The 22875-nt window shown below is 39.9% G+C and overlaps 1 protein-coding gene across 1 annotated transcript in view; it reads right to left on the bottom strand.

Annotated features, from left to right (window-relative positions):
* ptprt (protein tyrosine phosphatase receptor type T) overlaps window positions 1-22875 on the bottom strand; it is a gene marked incomplete in the record, with an annotated part of 394538 nt that overhangs the window by 39736 nt on the left and 331927 nt on the right. The window contains 1 exon segment of the mRNA XM_036124734.1: window positions 3823-3908. Within this exon segment, the coding sequence (XP_035980627.1) occupies window positions 3823-3908 (86 nt within the window).

Here is a 22875-nt window from a genome sequence, read left to right as displayed (position 1 = left end):
TTTTGACTGTGGTGGGATCAGCCATCGTCTTTAGTGTAGCTCAGGGGTGGCTGACCAGTTCAGCATCAAGAGCCCGAATAAACTCCAGCAGTATTGCAACGAGCCACACAACAAAATGTCCACATATATGTAATAGGTCCGGTGTATTTGTGTGTTGTGCCAACAAGCCAAAAGGACTTGTGTTATGAAGTGATGGAGCTTTGTGGTCAACTGTGCGTCCCCTAGGTGATTGGTTAAAGTAATTGCAATAAAGATGGCTGAAGTGTGGACGTGTATAAAGCGTTCTCAGTGAATTAAGAAGTCAAGTGCAAGCAGAAGTGAATATTTTTTTTCTAAATTAAATACTTGAAATACTGCAGCTAAAATTACAACCCTGACGAATCAGTCAAGTTGCTGCGAGGTGCACAGGAAAGATGGAAGAGCTGCGTATTCTCCACCAATGATGTAGTTTGTTGGAGCAGCAGTTTGTCTACAGTTGAGAGAAAATGCGTAGATAAGCTCATTATGATGGCCAGCTCTGTTTCAGAACTGGAACACTACTCCAGTGACATACTGCTGCTCTGTACATGGACAAAGAAGCTTTATCACAGATCCTTCCTCCCAGCAGGTGTTAAGACTTTATTATCATTGCCGTTTATAATAATCATCATTTCTAAACAAACTCAATAAGTCGTTTACATCCTTGCAGCTAATTGCAGTTTATTCATGTCTTGTAGATAGTATTGTATGTTTTATAATGCACAGATATACATGCATGTTCTGCACACTTTTTTAATCACCCTACACTGTTGCACATTTAATCTGAGTTTGCTATTTTTAATAACTTAATTTCTTATGGTGTAATTTGCCCTTACTTCACTGCCACTAATTCTCATTTTTTGTTTTGATATTTTTTTTTTACCTTTGTGCGTTTCTGCATGCTTCCATTTGCCTGTCACTTGCTACTGGTACTCATAAAAGTCCCGACTGTGGGAAAATAAAGGATGTTTCTATGCTATTCTTCAACTCTTAATTAAGTGATGTAAAAAAAAAAACTTTGACCTAGCTTCCTACAATCTGAGCCACTGAAACAGATAGAAAGCGACTAATGAGACTTGATGCTGCTGAAGGTGGTTCCAAAAGCTGCTGAGTCATGGTTTATACTTGGTATTTCCATTTTAGCTTCATATTTCTGTAATGATACTGTGAAACTAAAACCTACTGTTTGTTTTAGTTTAAATTTAACACATCAGTTTTAATAAATCACTTAATTACATCTTTCTCAGATCACATTTAGTACCATTTTCTTCTTCCTTTAACTATCCCACTAAAAACCTTCCTATATTGATAATGAGCAGATTATCAAACTGGATCTTAAAGTTCCTTTGTCTGTGACCAACAAAGAGTGAAGTCTTCCCAAACTCCAATTATCCTATTGCTGTTACCCAAGGTAAGACCAATAACTGTTCTGAGATGAATACATATTTATATTTATTGTTGCTATTTTTATCCTCCAGGTAATTCTTAACTCAGACAATGGGGTGCTACAATTAGTTTTTTAAACTTCCTGAGTTCTTTACATCTTAATGAAAAAAAATAGCCATGTGAGGCTGATTGTAAGAGGGATTTTGTGCATTAAATTAATTAAAACAGGCAACACCATCATGAGGTGTTATGAAGAGATAACAAGAACATATGAAGCCCAATACCTGCAGGATGGAGAAGACCGGAGGAGCAATGCAAAGAATAGATCTGATAGGCCGAGGGAAAAAAGATAAGCAAACACTGATGTGGGGAATCAATGATACCGTTTGGAAGGAATAGAAATGAAGAAAAGATAAATTGTTTTCCAGAGTCTAATTCTATTCCAGTTACATGTGATTCAATTTGTTGAGACCACACAATTTAATGAAAGTTGGTGCATTTTTTGTGTCTGTTAGCAGAATTAAGATTTGAGGAAATGATCTGATGTTTTAAGGAAGGTATGAGAATTGGGCAGTACTTGTATTGTGACAACTTGCCATCAGAAAGTCTATACCTGAAACTAAATTAAGTTTTTTTTATTGCATGTACATCCTTCAGCCATTCCAAGAGGACCAATTTAGGGAAAAACTACAGAAGCACACCCACAACATTTCACCACAAACAAAAGTGTGGGCCAAATGACAACATATATATTAGCAATGATCTCTTACACGAAATAAAAAAATGTACACATTTGTTGTGCAAATGTCTCATTGTGAACTTGAATTGAAATATCTGTTCTTTTAAATGAGAGTAGGGCCATTCAGCACTATCTGAAGGCTTTGCATTAACTTTATCTTTTTTATCTTTTCTTCCCAAGCAGACATACTTTCTTTCAATTGTCTTGATAAAAATTTTGGACTGTGCTTTTTGATTTGATCATATCCAAGCATCTGAGCATTTTTATTTACTCTAATGGGTAAACCGTTCTGGCACAAAAAAAAGGTCATGCAGGTACTTTGTTAGCAGCAGTGTGTCATAAAGAAGCATTCTGTTCCCATTTGTTATGAACAAAAAGATAAAACAGCTTGACAGACCAACAAGGTGATTCCCAGAGAGCTACCAGATGAAAACCTGAAATACAATAGATCATCAGCTGAAGTATGGTGTGTCTCTGAACCTGTTTTAGGTATTTGTTGTATTTTTCCTATTACCTAAAGAGATGACATTCAGATACTGTTTATCTGTGAATGTCTAAAACAGTTTTTTATCCACTGCTTGTCCGAATCGTGTTAAGCATATAATTCAGAATATGATATCAAGGTTCGGGAAAAGGACTGAAAATGTGTGAAAAAGATGTCAAAAAAGGTGAAGAAAACCTTTGAACGACCCTGAAAGGAACTCCAGACCTATTAATCAAGCTCACTTTAAAGGGCAACTCAACCCCAAATCAATTTTATTTCGCCAATAAACTGCTAACATGGTTGTCTTATAGTACTGTTTACATATCCTGGTCATTATTTTTGACAAATTAGTGTGTATTTGTTGAAATCCTGCTTCTGTTTCTAAACTCATCAGTGTGGGACCCTCCTAGGGTTAAACGGTGGTCTTTGTTCTGAATCCATATTGCTATTGGTTTAAATGTTTTTGAAATGTCTTTTGGAGAAACTGACATTGGTAGCTCTGCCGCTGTGGGGCATAAAATCAGCTCCATCTTGTCCCTCTGTAGTGAGCACTTTTCAGACCTCTCTAGCACCTTTCTCTCTTCAAAAAAGCAGTTACTGTCTTGAGACAGCAGTGAGTCCTGCCATGAGCCCTCCCTACTTCCCTCAGCGTTGCCTCACAGGCAAACAGCTGCTGCCTCGTCCTGAGACCTGTCTCAAGTCAGAGCAAAGGGAGCATGCACGAAGCTGTCGGTGATCCTGCCTTGGATTACAAAGTGGGGAATAAATATGATAATATATAATTGGACTAATCCTGTCCTCCACAGCCTCAGCAGCACCGCCTACGGGTATTGCTGAGTCAGCTCCTTGAGCCAGCGGCTCAAACTTATAAGGCTCTGGCCTGCTGGGCTACACAAAGCCTCCCTCAACCTCTGGTGAAGAGGTGAGTGAAAAATCCTCCACCTCAAAAGACTGAACCGTGGTAACTACAAGCGTAGCTCTGCTTACTCTCCATGATTCACTATGGCAAATCAAGCTAGCTGCTGCTATCCCCTCATCCTGCACACCATCCCCTCAGAGAACTATCTAATGATTTCCTTTTTTTCTTTAGTCGCTTAATTTTAAGTTCTATGAATCTTTTTTTGTGTTATTGTTTTTTATGTCTGAAATAAGGGGTTTGCGTAATCTCTCTTTCTCTGTGCGTGTATAAACTCACATCAATGTAGTTGGCGTTGATGTAGTCGGAGTGGGGGTCTCCATCCAGCAGCTGCAGTCGGACTCTGGTGTGATCGTCTGTGGGATCAGATAGCACAAAAATACAACAAGCCTAAAGTTACTTTTACCCACAGATCGGGAGAAGCTAACTGACTGGGTGGGGAACTAGCTACCAGGGGGTAAAATCATGGCATTACAGACATGATGAGTCCTCTTTGATTGGATGTAGGCCCTGGAGACAGATACTATAAAACATGTCAAAATAATCTAAACACAAAACACAATTATAAGACATTCAAAAGGAAACAAGAAAGACAGATCAAACAAAAACTTTGTGACAGAGCGGAAGCCCGCATGGTTTTTGTTCAGCATGGTTTCATTTGGAATAGTTGTTTTCTTTGACTCAATAGATTTGTTAGATGCCTCGGCATAAAAGAACTCCCCGATGCAATTCAAAACCAACATCAGTTGTCAGAAATGCTGTTTCTATTACAGGCCGCTGCTCTCAGCAAACACTTTTATTTGCTGCCAAATAACCATCAAGAGAAAGATTGTTTTACAAGAAGCTACTCTTTAAAGCAGGAAAACGTTTTCTACTCTGCCGTAATTGTGTTTAGAGATTTACTTCATAAAATCAGCAGCAGTTTATAAAACCATTACAAGGTCATCGAGATTCAGAAGAGAACAATATTGTCTGTTATTCAAACGGACAAATAACACAGCTCTGATGCTTTTAAAATACCACAGACCTCCCAGATGATGAACATGAGCAAGAATAAACGTTTTTTATGCTACGTATTTTCAAGTAATCTGTTAACATTATCAGCAAGTGCTCAGATTCCTAGAAAATGTTCACATTTTCTCAAGTTTCAACAAAACACCTCAACATATTTTACTGATTGACTGACCAGCAAAATATAGCACAAAAGTTTTAACTGAAGGGAAAACATGGTTTTGTTTAACACACTATATATATATATATATATATATATATATATATATATATATATATATAGAGAGAGAGAGAGAGAGAGAGAGAGAGAGAGAGAGATAAACAAATATTTTGTGCATTGCATTTTCACCCATTTAGTTTGCAACCATCTACCCTCAAAAGTACCCCAAATGGAGTCCACCTGTGTGTACTTTTTAAAGAAGACAAATGAAAACAATCAGCATGATGGATAGTGAAGATTATGGCAGACAGGCCCGGAAAGGCCCAAAGTGCTACGAACAACCAGGTCTATGGAGAAGACCACTGGGGCTGACCATCCCTCCACCCTCGGCTTATATAGGTCCACGATCATGAGAAAGGCAGCTAACATCTCTGCAGACCGCACACACCCTGCACACCAACTGTTACCTTCAGGTCGGCGCTACAGAGAGCTGTTTGCTAAAACCACAGAGAAACTTTCCTCCTCCAGGTTGTCAGTCTGCCGGACACATTGAAAACCTTACAGTCTGCATTTCACTTTCACCCTAAAAAAAGATTACAATCAATTTCATTTCCACTTTTAACACACTTCAAACTCCAATCCTCATTACATGTACATGTCACAAAAAATAAATCTACTTTTTGCTTTTCCCACTTCTGAAAGTTATTATTTTGTTCCTGGCTCTGTGATAGCCGTCTATAATATTCGGATGCACATGAGAGTGATTACATATAATGGGAGGCAGTCATTTGGCTTAGTTGTGTCATAGCAACAAGAGGTAATTGCAGATAAGGTGGGCATAATTCAGTCTGATTATCTCTAGTTTGTTCCCCGTCACCTACAGTCTTTGGCTGCTTGCTTAACACTTTTCTTTTCTCTTTTTTTTTAACCGCCCCCACTGTGAGGTAATATGATAATGTGAAGACAACAAGAAGAAATTGATAAGTATAAATTACTGCCATTCATCAAGAGACAAACTGGAAAAAATAACTGACATAAAAAGTGGTAATAATGGCTATATTTCAAGTAAAGCATATAACCTTAATGATGCAAAGGTATTTATTTTAAATATAGATTCAAATAAAAAGACATTTTGTCTACAGTTTGAAGTCTGTGCAGTAGAATCTTACTGCTCACTAGAAACTGGTTTCACAAAGTCGAGTCCACAAAATTTACTCTGCTCAAGACATTTATTATAACAGAATTTTGTTTTATCTACTTTAAATTCAAAGCTTAACTTTTTTTTTAAGATTCTGCAAATCTGTCCTTCAGCGGCCGCTTTTAGGAGAGACTATTGTTCAGCCGATGAGTCAGACCTTCGACTGAGACCGTTTCCTCTCTCGCTCATTGAGGCAATATGGGAGCAATTATTTTGTCAAGTAGGCGTTGACATTTTGGGAGTCTGAACGAACATCTTAGAATAGATGTGAGTTTTCTATTCAAGGCAGGCTGAGAGTAAAGTTTACAATGGTTTGAAGTATGTAGATGTTGCCCAAAATTGAAGCGAGGCTGGTTTTTAACCAAAGAATTTCATCAAAAAAAAAAAAAAAAAACTGAGACGAAGATGGAGCTCTTGTGTGTTTGGGCTCCTTGGATCTGCTATTGGCTGGTGCTACTTGTCTTCTGTCAGCGTTTGGGTATTTCTACAGAGTTTCAAGGCCTTTTGGGGCTTCATGTTCTGACTACTCCTAGAAGTCAGAACCAGAGACTTAAAAAAACAACCTCTTGGCACTGCAGTTAAGCTCCAACCTTTGTAACGAACTGCTAGCTCACATAGGTGTTGGTACAGGCCACCAGTAATAAGCCTGAATGAGGCCTGAACCTTTAACCAGCTGCCTCTGGGAATGGTGGAGCAGTGGACATCTTAACTACCTCAGCTGCCTCCTTGTGATGTAAAGCAGCAGAGGCTCTACAACAAGTATTTAGTCCACCAGTACAGCTGAACCTCACCACCCCACAGAGGACCACGTACTTTCAGCCATGAGCAACATCTCAGGACCTTAGGCGAGGGTTGGAATCTAAACTTGGAAATCAAAAACTTAATGTTTTTGCTAAGCTCCTTCTTCATCATGACAAACCAGAGGATCATCATCATGAAGGAGAAAGTCCTGACTGGTCGATCATTTGCTCCTTCACTCTGCAGTCAGATACTGACCTTTGACCTCTGAAGGAGCATTCAACCTTTTTCCAGTAAAGAACGATGGCTTTAGACCTGAGTCATCCCAACAGTGGCGGCTGGCCCATAGGGGGCGCTCGGGCGCTGCCCTTCCTAGATGTGGAGGGGAAAAGTCAAAATATATATAGATTTTAAAAGTATTATTGTCAGTTTTTACTTAATAGTACATGGCTACATGTAATAAGAATTATTAAAACACTTCTACTACTTGACTCTACCAATTGACTCTCATTTAACAACAGAACGTATAAGTTCTCTTCTTCTACACTTTTGGGGCTGTCACTCAAGGAGCCCTACAAGTGTAGCGAAATAACCAATCGTATACTGTTGCTAGGGAATATTGATAAATATTAAGCCAATCAGCATCGCCAAAATGAATGGCTTTGGGGCTCCTGGAGTCTTTGCCCCTGCTACACAGTGATAGGTGTATAGACCAGTTCACGCGTGACGTCACGAGCTACATCCGTGCTACATCCGGGTCACGGTGGTAGGCAAAAACTTTTTTTGCCTACCACTGTGACAAAACGGGTGAATTAGAGCGTACTTTTAGTTTATTTTTGGAATCTAAACAATGCCTATGACTTGTTGTGCTCTTGGTTGCACATAGAGGCATTCCAAATCGTCGGATGTATGTTTCTTTCGTTTACCGAAGGAGGAAGAAAGAAGAAAGAAATGGATATTTTCAATGAAAAGGAGGCAGGCAGACAATCCCAATCGACTGTGGGAGCGATCATACCATGACAGAATTTGCAGTCTACACTTCATCTCCGGTAAATACAACTTCATTTTGCACTAGTCATTTTTCTACTTTAATCATTATATAAATAAAAAAATAGGATATACATTTAAGTCAAGACAACGCTGGAGATAGGCACCAGCAACCCCCGCGACCCCATGAGGGATAAGCGGTTTGGAAAATGGATGGATGGATGGATTTAAGTCAAGACGTAAACGTCCGTTTCGTAATAATATACGTACATGTACAATGTATGCAAACCCTCTGGCATGAGTCTGTGAAAAGGATTAATAAGAAAAAAAACCAAAATAATCCTTTGTGAACAATGTTTTTTTTATTAATTAAATGCTTATTGTGGAATCGTAGTAATTTTCCGACTTTTAATTTAAATGCATGTACTGGGTTAGGCAGGGAAATCTATTGGCTAGCCCCACCAAGATTTTTTTTCACCAGCCGCCACTGCATCCCAACAACTCTAACTCAAACCAAATGATGGTCTGAAAACACCAACACAATCACATCAAAAGAGAAAATACTGAGATTCCCAATCTAGACATATTCCTCTACACAATTATGCCTTTAAATCCTGTCCATAAACATAAAAAAAAAAGTATCAATAATGGACTCCAGCCTGATGGAGCCTCACCAAGGCCTGCAGCTAATATCTTAGCAGCTGTTGTGTGTTCTGGTTTTTAAGAGGTGCTTCACAAATCTGCCCTGTTCCAGACTTTGCTCTAATTCATTTCGAACAGTGTGCAGTAAAAACCTTCTGTAATTATCCTCCTGGATCACCTTGAGAATTATCTGCCTTGCGTTTTGTTTTTTTTATGAAACAAATCTTGCCGCTTCGGCTGAGTGGCCACCGGGATGGCAGCGTGACTCCACTCTGCTGGTACAAGATACTGTCATCTGCTATCAGCTCACTCACACTTTGAAACTCTCCTTTACACACACTGCATGTACAAACAAACCACGGGAGGTCGTCTGCCAGCAGTCTGCTCACTCTCTCTTCTTCCTAACGTCTACGCTTCCATTTCTGTCCTCTTTTTTTTTCCAAACCGGCCCGGTCCACAAGTCTCTGCCCTTCCTCAGTACTTTCCCTCCTCGCTTCCCTCTGCTTTGCCCCATACTGTCTTGGTGCTTCAGGCAGCAGTAATTACACGGACCTTGTGTCAGAGGCTGTCATAACAGGAGAGCAACAGATATAAAGCTGGAAGGGAGGAGGGGCCCTTTCTGCTGCTCTCTGCCCAGGGAGGAGAGCTTCTAATTGGACTGAAATGGCAGGAGGTACTGGCTCGCGAACACTGCAGATCTGGACACAGGCCACAGGTTTGAAGAGGCTGACAGTGGGTTGGGTATTTCTGTAGTCTGTGTACAGTACATGAGTGGCTAAAAAGGCGATTGAAAGAAAGAAAATTGAATTTCTCTTCTAATTAGTGCAATAAGTGTACATATATGCAGAAGCAAAGTGTACAAGAAACCTAGTCTGGATATACGTATAATGAAACACATTTCTGAAAAAATTGAGACAAGTTTTAATGTTTTTAATGCTCAGCAGCGGTTTTCGTCTTGGGGCTCTACCATGCGGGCCATTTTGGCTCAGTCTCTTTCTTATGGTGGCGGCTTGAACTCTGTCCTTAACTGAGGCAAGTGAGGCCTGCAGTTCTTTGAATGAAATGCATTTGTTCCAGCTTTCTCTGAACTCATCACACAGTGGACAAGTTTGCGTGTATGCACCCCTGCACATAATAACAATAACAGTAAGAACAATTTAATCCTGTAACCTTTGCACTCTGCTCATTGCACCATTTAAATATTGTCTCAGTCATTTGGTTTCCATTCTACGGCTGGAATGTGTTTAAGCTGGGCTTCAGATTTTACAGACTGTAATTTATGTCCAAGTTTGGTTCAGAGCTTCAGAACCAGTTTTAAATATTAACTGCTAACATTAAGTCATTTTTTCGTAACATAGATTTTCTGTTTTGCATATCCTGTCCACGGGAGATTTTGCTGAGAAGAACTGATTGTGTCAAAACAGAAAGTTTATCACCAAGAGAGAATGTGAAGAGATTATTGAGATTTTTCCATACTATAGCAGAGTGGTTTGACTGGAATACCAGAGAGCTTCAATAGTACATTCAGGTGTGTGTTTTTTTAAACTGAAGACAAAAGAAATGTATTAAATCAAATATATCTATAACAGTGTAACCCAGGTCTAAAAATCCTCCATCAAAAGCCAGCAGCAGCGAGCAGTGCTGTGCAACAGTGGTGTGAAAGTCTGACACTCGCCAACGATCAAACTTTAATCCAAACCTGCAGCACAGCTGTGTGTGAAAGGTTTACTTACAGTGTGAATACCTTTATGGATGCATTTAAACCATTCTGTTTTCTATGAAAACATCCCAAACACATATAAAAAACAGGATAATGCAGGGTAACATTAAGCTTTTGGAGTGTCCCTGACCTCAGCCATATTGAAAACTAAAAACCTGGACCTCTGTCACCTAACCAATCAATTTCTAAAAACTCAGCCGTTTGTGAACTGAGTGCCACACATTTGTTTAGAATTATGCCAGAATTCAGGACATTCAGGACTTACAAGCTTCTGCGTTACATTGAGGCACAGTCTGCTGAGTGTATACAGCTTCCGTGTATATATCCTTTTTACTTCTTATTTTACTGTATTCTTATTTTTTGTCTGCACCATCAATACCAAGTCAAATTCCTTGTAAGTGCAAACCTACTTGGCGATTAAACTTGATTCTGATTCTGAATGTTGCTCATGGCATGAAGCATTGTTGTTTTTTTTTTCCTGCAAGAGAACGTTAACCCAAATATAAGTCGGGTTGTGAGTATATAGTTGAACCGGTGTGCATAATTAAGTCCCTGGGTGGATTTACGAAAACCCGGAAGAAAAAAAAATCTAACTTGTAGACAATTCTTTTTGTAAACATTCATAGCATTTCGCTGTAGGAATACTTCCGCCTTGAAAGGGAAAGATTGAACAGCATGTTTAGAATCGCCACAGTAATATGGCATCCACACCCATCCTGAGCATATCGCTGACACAGCATCTTCAGGAACAGGGGGAGAGCTTTAAAACAAAGATCTGTGGTTCAGTCCTTCATGTGTTCACCCATCACCCTGATCCAATTCTGGAACCAGATACCGGCACACACTGCACACAGTCTCCAGCTGGCATCTGTGGCACTGGACTGGAGCAACAACAAAGTCATCAGAAGCCGAGGTGTCCAAGGGCAAAGAGTCACACACCCATTACTCATTAATGAGCTCCACTCCTTGGCAGAGTCTCCCTCTCTTTATAACCTCGCAACTCCTCCCTTTCCTCTCCTGCCCTCTCTGCGCTCTTCTTTTTGTTTGCCTCCGTCTTCTCTGGAATCCTTGTCATTACCCTGCCAGCCCCTGTAAGAAAGTTTTTGTAGGGGAGAACTTGTTAACTCGAGAGGTCCAGAATAGGCCAAATAAAATAGCTTTTTTATCACGGGCAGACTCGCAGAGACAGTGGAATGCAAGCAGAAAGCTGCAATTTGGAGACATCACATCACATTGTAGTCGAGTAAGAGCCTGCAGAGCGCCGCTGAACACAGATGAGAGGGAGCAACTAGAGTCTAATGACTGCTGGTGTCCGCAGCGAAAACAAGCAGCTGTTTCAGGTTGCTTTTCAAGATCAAAGGCCATAGAAATGCGTATAATAGAAACAAAATGTAAAGAAAAAATAAATAAATACATGCAGCTGAATTGATATATTTGCACCATTTGCAACATATAAAAAAAGAGAACAAACTTGTTTTTCCCCTCAGAGACCAACAATATATCAAACTTAATGTTTCCTGTTTTACATCAGGTAGGATAGTAATAGTTACTCTGTTTTTATTCCAGAGAAAACAGAAACAGACGGAATATAATAATCTTTTTGTATTACTTCATTCTGTTTCATTGAATTTGGGATGATGATGATGATGAGCTATTTTAAGCTTAATTAAGGTTAAATTACCTCAATATTTGACTTAAATGTAAGGCACAGTTGTAGGTAGATATTTTAGGCAAGACCTTAAAGCCACTTCCCCGTCCGATAACATTAAAAAGACCCCAAAATAAAGCTGCGAAAAGAGCAGGCAAATATATCTGAAATGTGGATCTCTACAAATCCGGTTCTTCCTTATGAACAATCGCCACATGCCAAAAGTAATCGCGTTTATCTATTCAATTATACGCAAATCTAAACAGCGTGGGGGCAGGAGACTGGCTCTGTGTCAGAGTTTAATGTGTTTAGAAAACAGAACAAAAGCAAAAGGCTGTGAAGAGGCTGGCTGAAGCTGGTAAGGGAGTGAGTCCTGTCCCTGCATGACACGAAAGGCCACTCAGGAAGGAAGAAGGCATTGCTCAAAAAGAAACATGAAAGGCAAGATTCCAGTCTGCAAACATTCTCAAAGACAGGCGTGTCCGGTGGTCTAAAACTGAAACAATCATTTCATTGGCAGTAAAAAGAGGGGAAGCTCTCAAGTCTGAGAACACATTCCCTACCATGAAGGTCTGGGGCAGCAGCATCATGTTGTGTGGGTATTGTGCTGCAGGAAGCCCTGGAGCTCTTCACAAAATAGATGGCATCATGAGAAAAGAACATTTTGTAGAAATATTGAACAGACGTCAGCCAGGAAGATAAATCTTGGGCATAAATGGGAATTCCAAATGATCTTTGGCCCTAAGTAGACCGTCAACAGAGTTACAGAGAGGCTTGAGAACAAGTTCTTAAAATCAGTGTTCTGGAGTGTGCATGGCAAAGCCTCAGCCCATTGGAAAATTGTGACTCCACAGCTGCAAAAAAAAATATGTGTTTGTGCAAGAGGACCCACAACCTGGCTCAGTTACACCGGATCTGTTGGGAGGAATGAGCCGAAATTCCAGCAAACTGTTGTAAGACGCTTGGGGATGGATACAAATTTGAATCATTTGGTTTAGAAAGACAAATACTAATTGTATCCACATTTCTTTAAAGAAGGGAAAACAATTCTCTCATTACCAATTAGGATGTACAGAATACTTTTGGTAAACCTAACAGACCAACAACAGGAAAAGTTTATTCTGATTCAACATCCAACATAGGGGGAAAATATGGCTACGTGTCTTCTTAGACCTTATATATGTATGCAGTTTAATTTTAAAAATGGTTTGGTCTTTATAGACCATGTACATTTAAATATATATCGGTTTCAAGTGTATATGTTGTCTTTTTAAGGACTCCTAAAGCACAAAGAATAAGAAAATGTCTGAAAGGAGCTCTTGACATTTTATACATTTTTCAAAACCAGCATGTCAGTAGGACTGGATACAAAAAAGTAAATCCTTAAGCAAACAAACATCTCTTCCACTCAACACAAGTAATACATGGCCTATGTGGTTTGGGAAAAAAGATTTGGCAGCTATTTCTGCAACATTTGATGTTTTTCTTGTCAAGGCTGCTGGATAATGTCGCTGTTGTATTACCGATACTGGACAAAACCTTATCAAACTCCCGCAGATTTCATGCTCTTTTGAGCTGCAAGGCAATAAAGCAAAGAAGTCGACTTACAGGCTCTTTTGTTTACCATTGTCTTTGTAGCCGCTTGAAAAATGCCGGCGAGAGAAAACAGAGCTTTACTGCTTGAGAAGGAGGATTTTATGCACTAGTCCATTGGGTTAAGATTCAAAGTTGTAAAAAAATAAAGCAACACAACACATTTCAGATAAAGTTTAACCGATCCACAAACTGTACTTCCCCGTGATTCCTTTCTATTTATTTATCGTAGTTATGCAATTTAAAGAAGATGAAACAAAACGTGGCGTTTCTGGCAGCAAGGGGAAGATAAGAATTGTGCTTTTATTGTTGGAGTTCTAACACTTGATCTAATCAAGTAGGAGAAATAAGTTGTGAGATCCCTGCCTTTTTAGAACCTTCCTTTTGGTTTTGCTTTTCTATGTTGATCCTCAGCAACACAGTTGACATCTGGATTAAAGGTACAAACACAGTCCATAGATATTTTGTAGAATATTCTTGTTGGTGTAGGCAGCATTTTAGTCAAAAGCCAAACTGGTAGATAGGAATAAATCAACAAAAACCCACAGGAAGTATGCCGCAGCCAATCATTTTACAGTTTTCAGCCAAGAGAAATTAACAACAGCCACAACTGATCAGGTTTCAGTAGAATGTCCTCTCAGCTAATCACATAGTTATGTTTTAACCAGGAGTGTACTGAGAAGTAAGATAATGCCAACATGTTTTTTTTTATCCAGACAGAATCTGACCCACTTGGTATTTTCATAATGCAAACTGCAGTAATTCATACAAAAAATGTATAGAAGAAGCCCCCGCCATTTTTAAATTGGTTGTGAGGTTTGCATTTTGTGTACTCAGCTCTGAAGTTTGCAGTGTCCCTTTCATAGTTCAAAATATAAATGATCTATACTGGCCAAATCTGATATTAATTATTAGTATTTAATTTAATGATTTAAAACCCTCAAATATGATTAGACTTTGTGATCTGTCCACTTTCTATTCAGTTTTTTCTTCTTTTTTTTTAGTTTCAACACAAAAACCAACAAAACATCGCAGCTGGCAGGACTAGCCTGCATAATCATTTAGAAAATATGTCTTCCAAATGTTCCCAATTGTTCTTTTATTATCAGCTTGTATGTAAGTTTCTTAATAATAATAATAATAATAATAATAATAATCTCTATTGTCATTGCAACATTCCAATGAAATTTGTTCTCTGCATTTAACCCGTCCCCTTGGGTAGCAGTGGGCTGCCACTGTGCGGTGCCTGGGGAGCAATCTGGGGTTAAGGGTCTTGCTCAGGGACCCAGAGTGACAAGTCCCTCTTAATTCATACCATAACATGCCTCAGAACCATTGTCCATTGTTTGTGTTTCCTCTACTGTCTTTTAGAAGACAACACAAATGGAGATTTTCACATTTCCTAATGATGCTGTTGAAATCTCACCTTGTCTTGTGGACTGAATGTATCATTACGCACTTTAGTTTTAAGAGCCTAAATCAAAATCAAAACGTGGTTAATCTGGTCTTGGGTTGGAATGAGTTCCACAGAAGCCAATTAATAAATCACTACCTTGTGCTAAGTCATTTAAATGTGTTTTTGCCCCCCTGTGAACACATTTCAACACTACTTTCCACCGACGTTAACCGTCTCCAGAAACAGATGGAGCTGGTGTTCAACAGAGACGACTAAGAGGCGATCACAACGACGAGATGAACAGACTGAACAAGGCCTTTCACGTCCTTTCCTCTCCTTCCCATCTCTCCTCCTCTTGCTCTTCTCACCTCCCTTTTCAGTAGCCACTAAGCAGGGATCTTGTCTGTCACAGATATACTTAATCAGTTAACTCCCTTCAGAGCCCAGCTCACACATAGCGCGCTCTCCGCTGTCAGCTTGGCTCAAGGCATTAGAAAACCTAATAGCATCTGTGATTGAGTGAAGTGCGTGAGAGACTGTGGTGTGCTAGCGTGTTCCCACTTAAAGATCTTCTTCAGGGTGTGACAGATTTGTTTGCATTTTCTTTGAAGTATTCCAGCTGTTTTTTGGTGTGCCAATAATGTATGTGCATTAGAGTGGAAGTGTGAGAGTGTCGGGTATTTCGGTGTGTAATAGCCTATTTAGTCCAGCGCAGCCTGCAGCCGATGTGTCAAACAACCCAGGAATGATGTCGGCTTACGCACGCATGCACACAAACGCACACGGAGAGATGTTTCCAGCTGTTTGAAGGCTACCGGGAGGAAAGGGAAGCGACATGCAAGATAAAAGAGGATGAGGACAGAGAGAAGAAGTGCAGATAGAACAGCAGCTTCGTCGCACTGACACGGCGCCCTGCAGAGCTGTTGATCCATTCGGAGCGGCACTAAAGTGAAGTGCAGTTTCAGTGCCGCAAAGTAAACACAGAAAAAGAAAAGTGAGCGACAGCAACAAGGTCCAATGAAAATGCCAGAAGAGCACATTAGTTCAGGTGTGACTTTACTATATACCTTTTCAGCACTGACTGTATAGAAGCTACTAAATGCTTGGCAAACAATGATTTTATCAGGAGTACTGCAAATGTTTCAAATGCAACAGAACAGGGGCTTCCAAATTTTCGGTACATTGGACAAAATTGTCAAGTCAAAGGAACTTGAGGGTGAAAAAAATTAACACAATTTTTTTAAAACCAAAAAATTATGTTACTTTTTTACCTGCTGTACAAAGTCTGTTCATTTTAAACAAATACTCTAGTCAGATTTTTTGTAGGAAATTAATGTGTAAATTATTCTATATCCAAAATAATAAAAGGGTTTTGCTCATTTGTTGTATTCACCCAGTTTGCAAATTATGTTAACAATAATAAACTGAAAGTTTTTTGTTCTAGCAATATCAGAACCGTATTTGGGTCAGTTGTTCTTTGAAAACACTCGCTGCAATTAGCCAGTTTTAATAACTGAATTCAAAGCAGACTTTAATGCACCAAAGTCTGCATTTGAGTTATTAAATATCATTGGATAGATTTTACTGTGAAGTTAAAGAAAATGTCACCCAAAATCAGTACAGGGGCCACAAATGGCACTTTGGACATGCCTGCAATAAAGTGATTGTATCAGCACTATTCCTCAGTCAATCTAATGATACGTTGAAAGTCATAATGCATCTGATTCTGTAACTTAGATTAACTTTGGTGAATAGAGTATTATTTGGAATATTATCACAGAAACCAAACCAGATTGTCTGTAAGTCCAGCTTGTTTTCAGTCTGGGTCGGACAATGCCATAGACAACGTTTCATGGTTTGATCATGGTGTGTGGTTGGGAAACCTTAGGGTCTCATTGGTGCTTTTTTGCAGATGCTATTATGTCATGAATTTAGGCATACTGGTTCACAGAGTATTGTGGGTTGATAATCAGGTACTCTAAGTCTGAGGTAGATGGGAAAACGGTAGACTCCTCCCTTATGGTTGGAGATGACTCCATGCTTAGGAGTTGGATTTTGAGTATCTCAGTCACTTTGTCTTAACTGATAGCAGGGTGACGCATGTGTATGGTCAACAGATGGATATTGTCCCTGTAGTAAAATTTAGCAGAAACGTCTACAGTCCAATCTTCGTCTATTGTCATAAGATGTAGATTATGACTGAATGAATGAGATTCTGGATACAAGAAGCTGAAATGAGCCTCATATGTAAGGTGGCTGAGCTCTGCCTTACATATAAGGCGATGAGCTCCCTCATTCATGTGGCCAGGGCATCCAGTCAAAGTGCTTCTTTGAGCATAATTTCCAACCCGGGGATTACTTGTGCCTTTTCTTTTTTGTCTACAAGTTACAGCGCAGATGTAGCACAGTTAATAAAACATGTGGGGGGCATTGCAGATAAACCCTGCTAAAGGGGACAACAGCACCATCTGCTGTTTGGTCTGTACCTGCAGTCTGTAGTGTGAGTAGCAAGGGATTCTGGGTAATCGTCAGAGGAACGGCTTCACTGCATTAAGTGAGAACAACGAAAGTTAAATTTTTTGACCCATTTGGTTTGGATTGGGTGGGGGTGGGGTCCTTCACTGGAGGATACAACAGAAAATGCTTGAAAGTTTACACAAACATGTTTGAGAAGAAGCTCGTCTGGATCTCTGCAGTTCTATAAAACAGACAGTGACTCATTGAGTTTAAGTGAATTAATGAGATGAACCAAGCTTGACTTGTTCCTGAGTCTCGTCCTCCTGATTAAAACGCAGATATGCATGAAATTATCACAGGAGCAACCTGATTAAGCTGTTGTTCATTTTTAGAACAGTCACTGAGAAGCTGGTCGGACAAATTAAATATGAAGTGAGGCTCAAGAGTTAAAATCGCACCACGTTGTGTGTGTGTGTGTTGGGGGGGGGGTATAATTGTTCTTAGAGCATTGCATCTTATTAATATAGACTCGTTCATCATCAGTTACTCATCCCACGCTGTCAGTTATAACAGCTCATCTTTACAATAAATGACCGTTCGGCTCCTTGCCCTTTAATGACCTTCAACCACTGGTAATCCTACGCTCTCTGAAACTGAACCAGAATGCGTTCTCATGGATCATTTCAAGGCATTCGGAGTCAAAATTCTTCTTGGATCCTTTTACTCACCGTTACCACCAGCTGCCTCAACGATCAACAGCAATCATGATGGAGAGTATCAATGATATCACCGCTGGTGCTAAAACCCAAGTAATTATCACCATTATCTGCGCGCATCGCCCCCACAGGGAGCTGCAACAGAAATCATTTCATCATCATCATCCTCATCATCTGGAGAGGGAAATCAGTCTCATTTTACAATTACTATTTCCTGGCATGCAATCATGTTTAGAAGAATAAATTAACTGGAAAAAAAAATAAAATGGACTGAGAGTTAAAAGGTGAAGTCCATTTAAGCAGAAAGTCATCATACAAAATCCCGTCTTATATCATTTAAAGCCAAACAATGTAAATTTAGGCCTATTGCTACAGTGTTTAAATGCCCCTTTGGGATGGGACTCCAGTATAATCCAATGCATGCAGAACCTGATGACATGACAGCTCCAGATACATTTTGCTGGTTGGTCATGGACTTCTTAGTCACAGCGTAATAAAAGCCAAATTCCAATGGAAAACTTTGACGTCAGAAAACATGAATAACCAGATGAATAAATGTCAGGTGTTAAGTATCCACCTTATGTGTTGCATGTAGTACTACATGCAACACATAAGGTGGATAATGTGGAACTATTTAAAGTTCCTAAAGCCTCAACTGAGATTATATTTGATGTTTGATGATTTTTTTTATATTCATATGTGCTTTCTAGTTTCCTTAAAAGCATAAAGCTGTCCATACAAACTCGTCAGTTTAAGCAACCACATAAGCTGAAAAGACATGTATTAAGTTACGAAGAAAGAACTTAATATATAAGAAATAGTTTAAGTAGTATTAAATTGTCTAAGTGTGACTGCTGTTCCCATGGATAAAACTAGTAAATATTATTGTTGTATTGCCACAAATTCATTCCCCGAGACAACCGAATACAAAAAAAAAGAAAAGAAAAACAGGGTATTTCCAATTTGGTGCTAGACGAAGCAGGCTACTTTATCTCCATGCAACAGCTTTGGGATAAACTAACGCCTACTGCACGCCAGGGCATAATGTCCGTCATTAGTGGGCGGTCTCACTGACAAATCCCCTGGAGCAAAGTTAGAAAATCAAGTAGAAATCCTCTGGGATAAGCAAAGGCTGTTATTAAGCAGCATATTAATTCCCATGGTTATTATTGGCATGAAAATGGGACACTGTAAAAGATCCCACTCGATTTACTTAAAGCTGTTCAGGTCTTCTGCATCAGTGTTTATTAATAACTGCTAATGGTTATTGACGTCAACATTAGTTTTTTTTTTTACTGTATGTTTGCAGGTGGAACCAGTGAGAACAACTTATTGTTAACTATACTGGTTACTGGAAAAAAAAACTATACTGGTTATGTGACGAAACCACAGTGTCTTTGAATGGTGTTGCATGTGGATGACAGATAGGACTTTCAATTTCACTGGAGCTCATGTTTATATGGAGTGCAGAGTGTGTGTTTATTTGTCCAACCGTGTGTGTGTGTGTGTGTGTGTGTGTGTGTGTGTGTGTGTGTGTGTGTGTGTGTGTGTGTCAGCTCAGGATGCTAATATTTGTTGTGGTTCTTTGGTCAAACACTTCAGAGGAGATGTTGGCGTCGGGACTTCAGAGCAGCTCGGCAGACGTGCTGCGAATTGAAGTCAGGACGGATAAGAGAAGAGGAGGGAGAGACACTGTCTACAGCTGCATGTAAAATTTGCACACGCATCTACACACGGGTTCCTCCTTTTAAAAACACCCCTTTGTCTCTTGTTTCGCTCGCAGAGACGTTCAAACGCGCGGCTATGGAGGCATCCCTTCTCTGCTCTCATTCCTGTAGCAAACGGCGATTCACTTAACCTCGGCTGTAATGAGAAGCAACAAGATGCGAGAACGGAATCTGATTATGGCGCCGACGCGCCGAGGTGCAACACCACGTGAAGCTTGTGTGCGTGCCGAGCAGAACTGCTTGGCAAAAACTGACTCTTTAATGCATGTCAATGACCAGAGCAGTTTGGGAAAGCAGTGAACAGCAAGAGGAGGGAGTTTGTTTCTGTGGGACAGAAGAGTGGAAAACAAGAGGGCGTAATTGGAGGTCAACAAAACGGGGGGGAAAGTGGCTGAAAAGAGAAGCACAGATGTGAAAGGATGAATAAAACAAGTCAAGAAGACATTAAAAGTGAAAACCAAACAGGGTAAGAGAAAAGAAGAATAAACTCTTAGCAGTTATCTCTTCCCAATTCCTCCAACCAGAACGTTAAATAAACATCACAGAGCTCCTGGAAAGTCAGGAATGTTGAATGAAATTAAGATATTTTTAACTTGTACTTCCGGGCCTCCTGTGTCAAAACCTTTAGCCTCTTGGCAAACTCAAATGGGTCCCTTTCCCCCTGCAGACGCTGGATAGAGGACATAACAAGTAGATGAGGATGGAAAGCAAAAAAGGTCAAACTGACACGAAGGAAATAATTTAGACAACAACATCCGACTAGGTGGCTGTCCTGACAGAGATATGCCAACGTATGTTTCCTTTTCAAACAGCCTGAGCTCTAATACGTTTGATCCAAGTAGTTTCCTCAAGTGTAGGAATTTTCTTTTCAGAATATACATTCAGCTCTTCCAGGAGGGAGAAAAAGTACAGCGGCGGCTGAACTAGTTTGGAATACAAAAGAGGATGGATATCCATATCTGGGAGGGGACATTGCTCTTGGCAGAAGCTTTGAAAAAGGAAATCAAAGTCTAACACCTCCAACTGACTTTTAGACGCTAAAACAAACTGCACACTAAGTGGAAATGTATTTTATTCAATAAAATGAATGCTTGATGTTTCTGAGCCTTAATGTGCAACATTTGCTGAATATATATATATATATATATATTAATAAAAGAAATGAGAAAATCAATGAGCTGATTAAACATATTTTTTCTGAATTTTTGTCCATTTATATCAAACATGGATTAGAGCAGGAACATGCCATTCCTCACTTGCAGCAGCTCTAGAGAGTTGAATTGTGTTCTACTTCGCAATGTACTTCATCTCCATACACACTCAATAGGCATAACAGAGCAGCATCCTCAATGTTAGGCTAGCTTCGGCTTTTCTGATTTAACACTTAAAGCTAGAGATGGGGATTTTTCCTAAAGTTTCCCCAAGTCTCTTTTTGAATAACTGTGCAAGAACGTTTTAACTTGCTCTTTCGCTCCTCACGGGGATCGCTTGAAATAAATCTCCCAAATCCACGCTGGTCTTGTTACTTTCTACTGAGGCCTTCCTCTTCTTCTCATAAACTTGAACGTGGTTTGTTTCTTGTGACTCTCCGCCATGTTCAAAGTCTACGGTGAGAGAAGCAGAGCTACAATGAACGGCTAGCCGCTAAGCTAACCGCTAACCTAGCCGCTAAGCTAACCGGCTACATAAACACTAGAAGTGCACATGCGCGGCCAGCGAGCGGAAAATCAGAAGCAACGAGCACGGACACTGGCGTTACGTGAGCGCGTCAGAATGACTGGCATGAGGGAGAACCAATAGATAAGGCGATACCCCCGGAACTTGAGGGACGGTGAGTAGATAACATCTATGGGTGAGAGCAGGAACAAAACTCTGACAAATCCATGCCCTTCGGACCGAGCGGCAGAGATTGGTTAGAGTTTTTACAGGCCTCCCACAGAGATAGATTTTCTTTAAATCCCTTTTCTGAATACATAATGTATTGACTACTTTCAGGATGGAAGGACGATTTTACCCAGTATAACAAAAAAGTGTTTCTTATCAGGATTACCAGCTATCGATTTAAAGAGGGCCTGAGAGCCAGTATGACTAGAGAATACGCTTAGAGATCTGAGATGTTGTTTCAACTTGTATTACTGTCCATCTTTTAGCCACATGTAGGAAAAAATTCAATACAAAGTTAGAAATCATGTGGAATTATACAGGCAACCTTGAAAATCTCCTGATTATCTCCTACTTAAAGCAGCTATGATGATCATCTCCCAGCAACTATTCTAAAATTAGCAAGACAAGACAAATATTTGACCTTCAGCCTCACCTGTTCAGCTGTTTTTTTTTACTTCACAACCCTGTTCTTAGTAAAAGTAAAACCCCCAAACCACTCCCAGCCAAATGTTTGTCTTTTCACGTTCTTGAACTCACACTGAAACTCAAGCTAAAAACACTCAGGAACCAACAAGCACATGTTCCAACTTCTTTACATATATGTAAATAGTGAGCAATTTTTTTTTTTTTTTTTTTTACAAAGAAATGCCTCTTTTGAATTATAAATGAGCATATGGGAATGGCTGTTCTAGGAAATGAGAGCAGAGCAGGGAGAGAAGCAAGAAAAGAAAAAGAAGGGGAAGGAGGAGCAGAAGGAGGAAATCAAGGCAGACAGATGCCTGAGATGAGGAAACACCAGTGCGCTTTGCCTCAACCCATAAACTGTCGCAGGCAATTGGTGAGCGTGAACAGATGGACAGAAAGAAGAAAGAGGTGAACGTAAAGAAGAATAGATGAGAAAAGAAAAGGAGTAAGGCACCAATGAAAGCAGGAAATATAAGGGTAACACAGCAATTACGTTAAAATTCTTACATTATCCGGCAAAGAAACGATGGCAGAAAGAAGCGATAAAGAAAAGCAGACGAGAAAGGAGCAGAGAAAAGAAATGGGAATGAGATGAAAAAGAAGAGCAACATTTGAGGAGTGAGAGAAAGGAGTTGGTTGGAAAAGAGTGGAGTACAGAAGGCTGGTAGATTAACATTTATTCAGTGTGCTGAGGGGATCTCAAACATGGCATCAAGCGTTTGTGTTTGGCAGATGGCCGGAGGAAGAGTGTGTTAACACTTCAACTCAAATCAGCCCTTTCCAAACTGTTCCAGAGAGAGCCGGAGGGAGGGAGAGCGAGAGGTTTGCATTAGCGTAGGGGAGAAGTGTTGCAGAGAGACGGCAGGATGTGAAATACCCTCATAAGGATAGAAGAATCGGTCCAAACAAGGGAGGGTCACATTCTGAGTGTTCAGACTCTCACAAAGCAAGGCCAAACATTGAGGTCCTTCTACGGTTTTCTGCTAAGGC

The sequence above is a fragment of the Fundulus heteroclitus genome, chromosome 20 (assembly GCF_011125445.2).
Source record: "Fundulus heteroclitus isolate FHET01 chromosome 20, MU-UCD_Fhet_4.1, whole genome shotgun sequence".
NCBI classification, from domain to species: domain Eukaryota; kingdom Metazoa; phylum Chordata; class Actinopteri; order Cyprinodontiformes; family Fundulidae; genus Fundulus; species Fundulus heteroclitus.
This window is presented reverse-complemented; position numbering and strand designations above follow the sequence as displayed.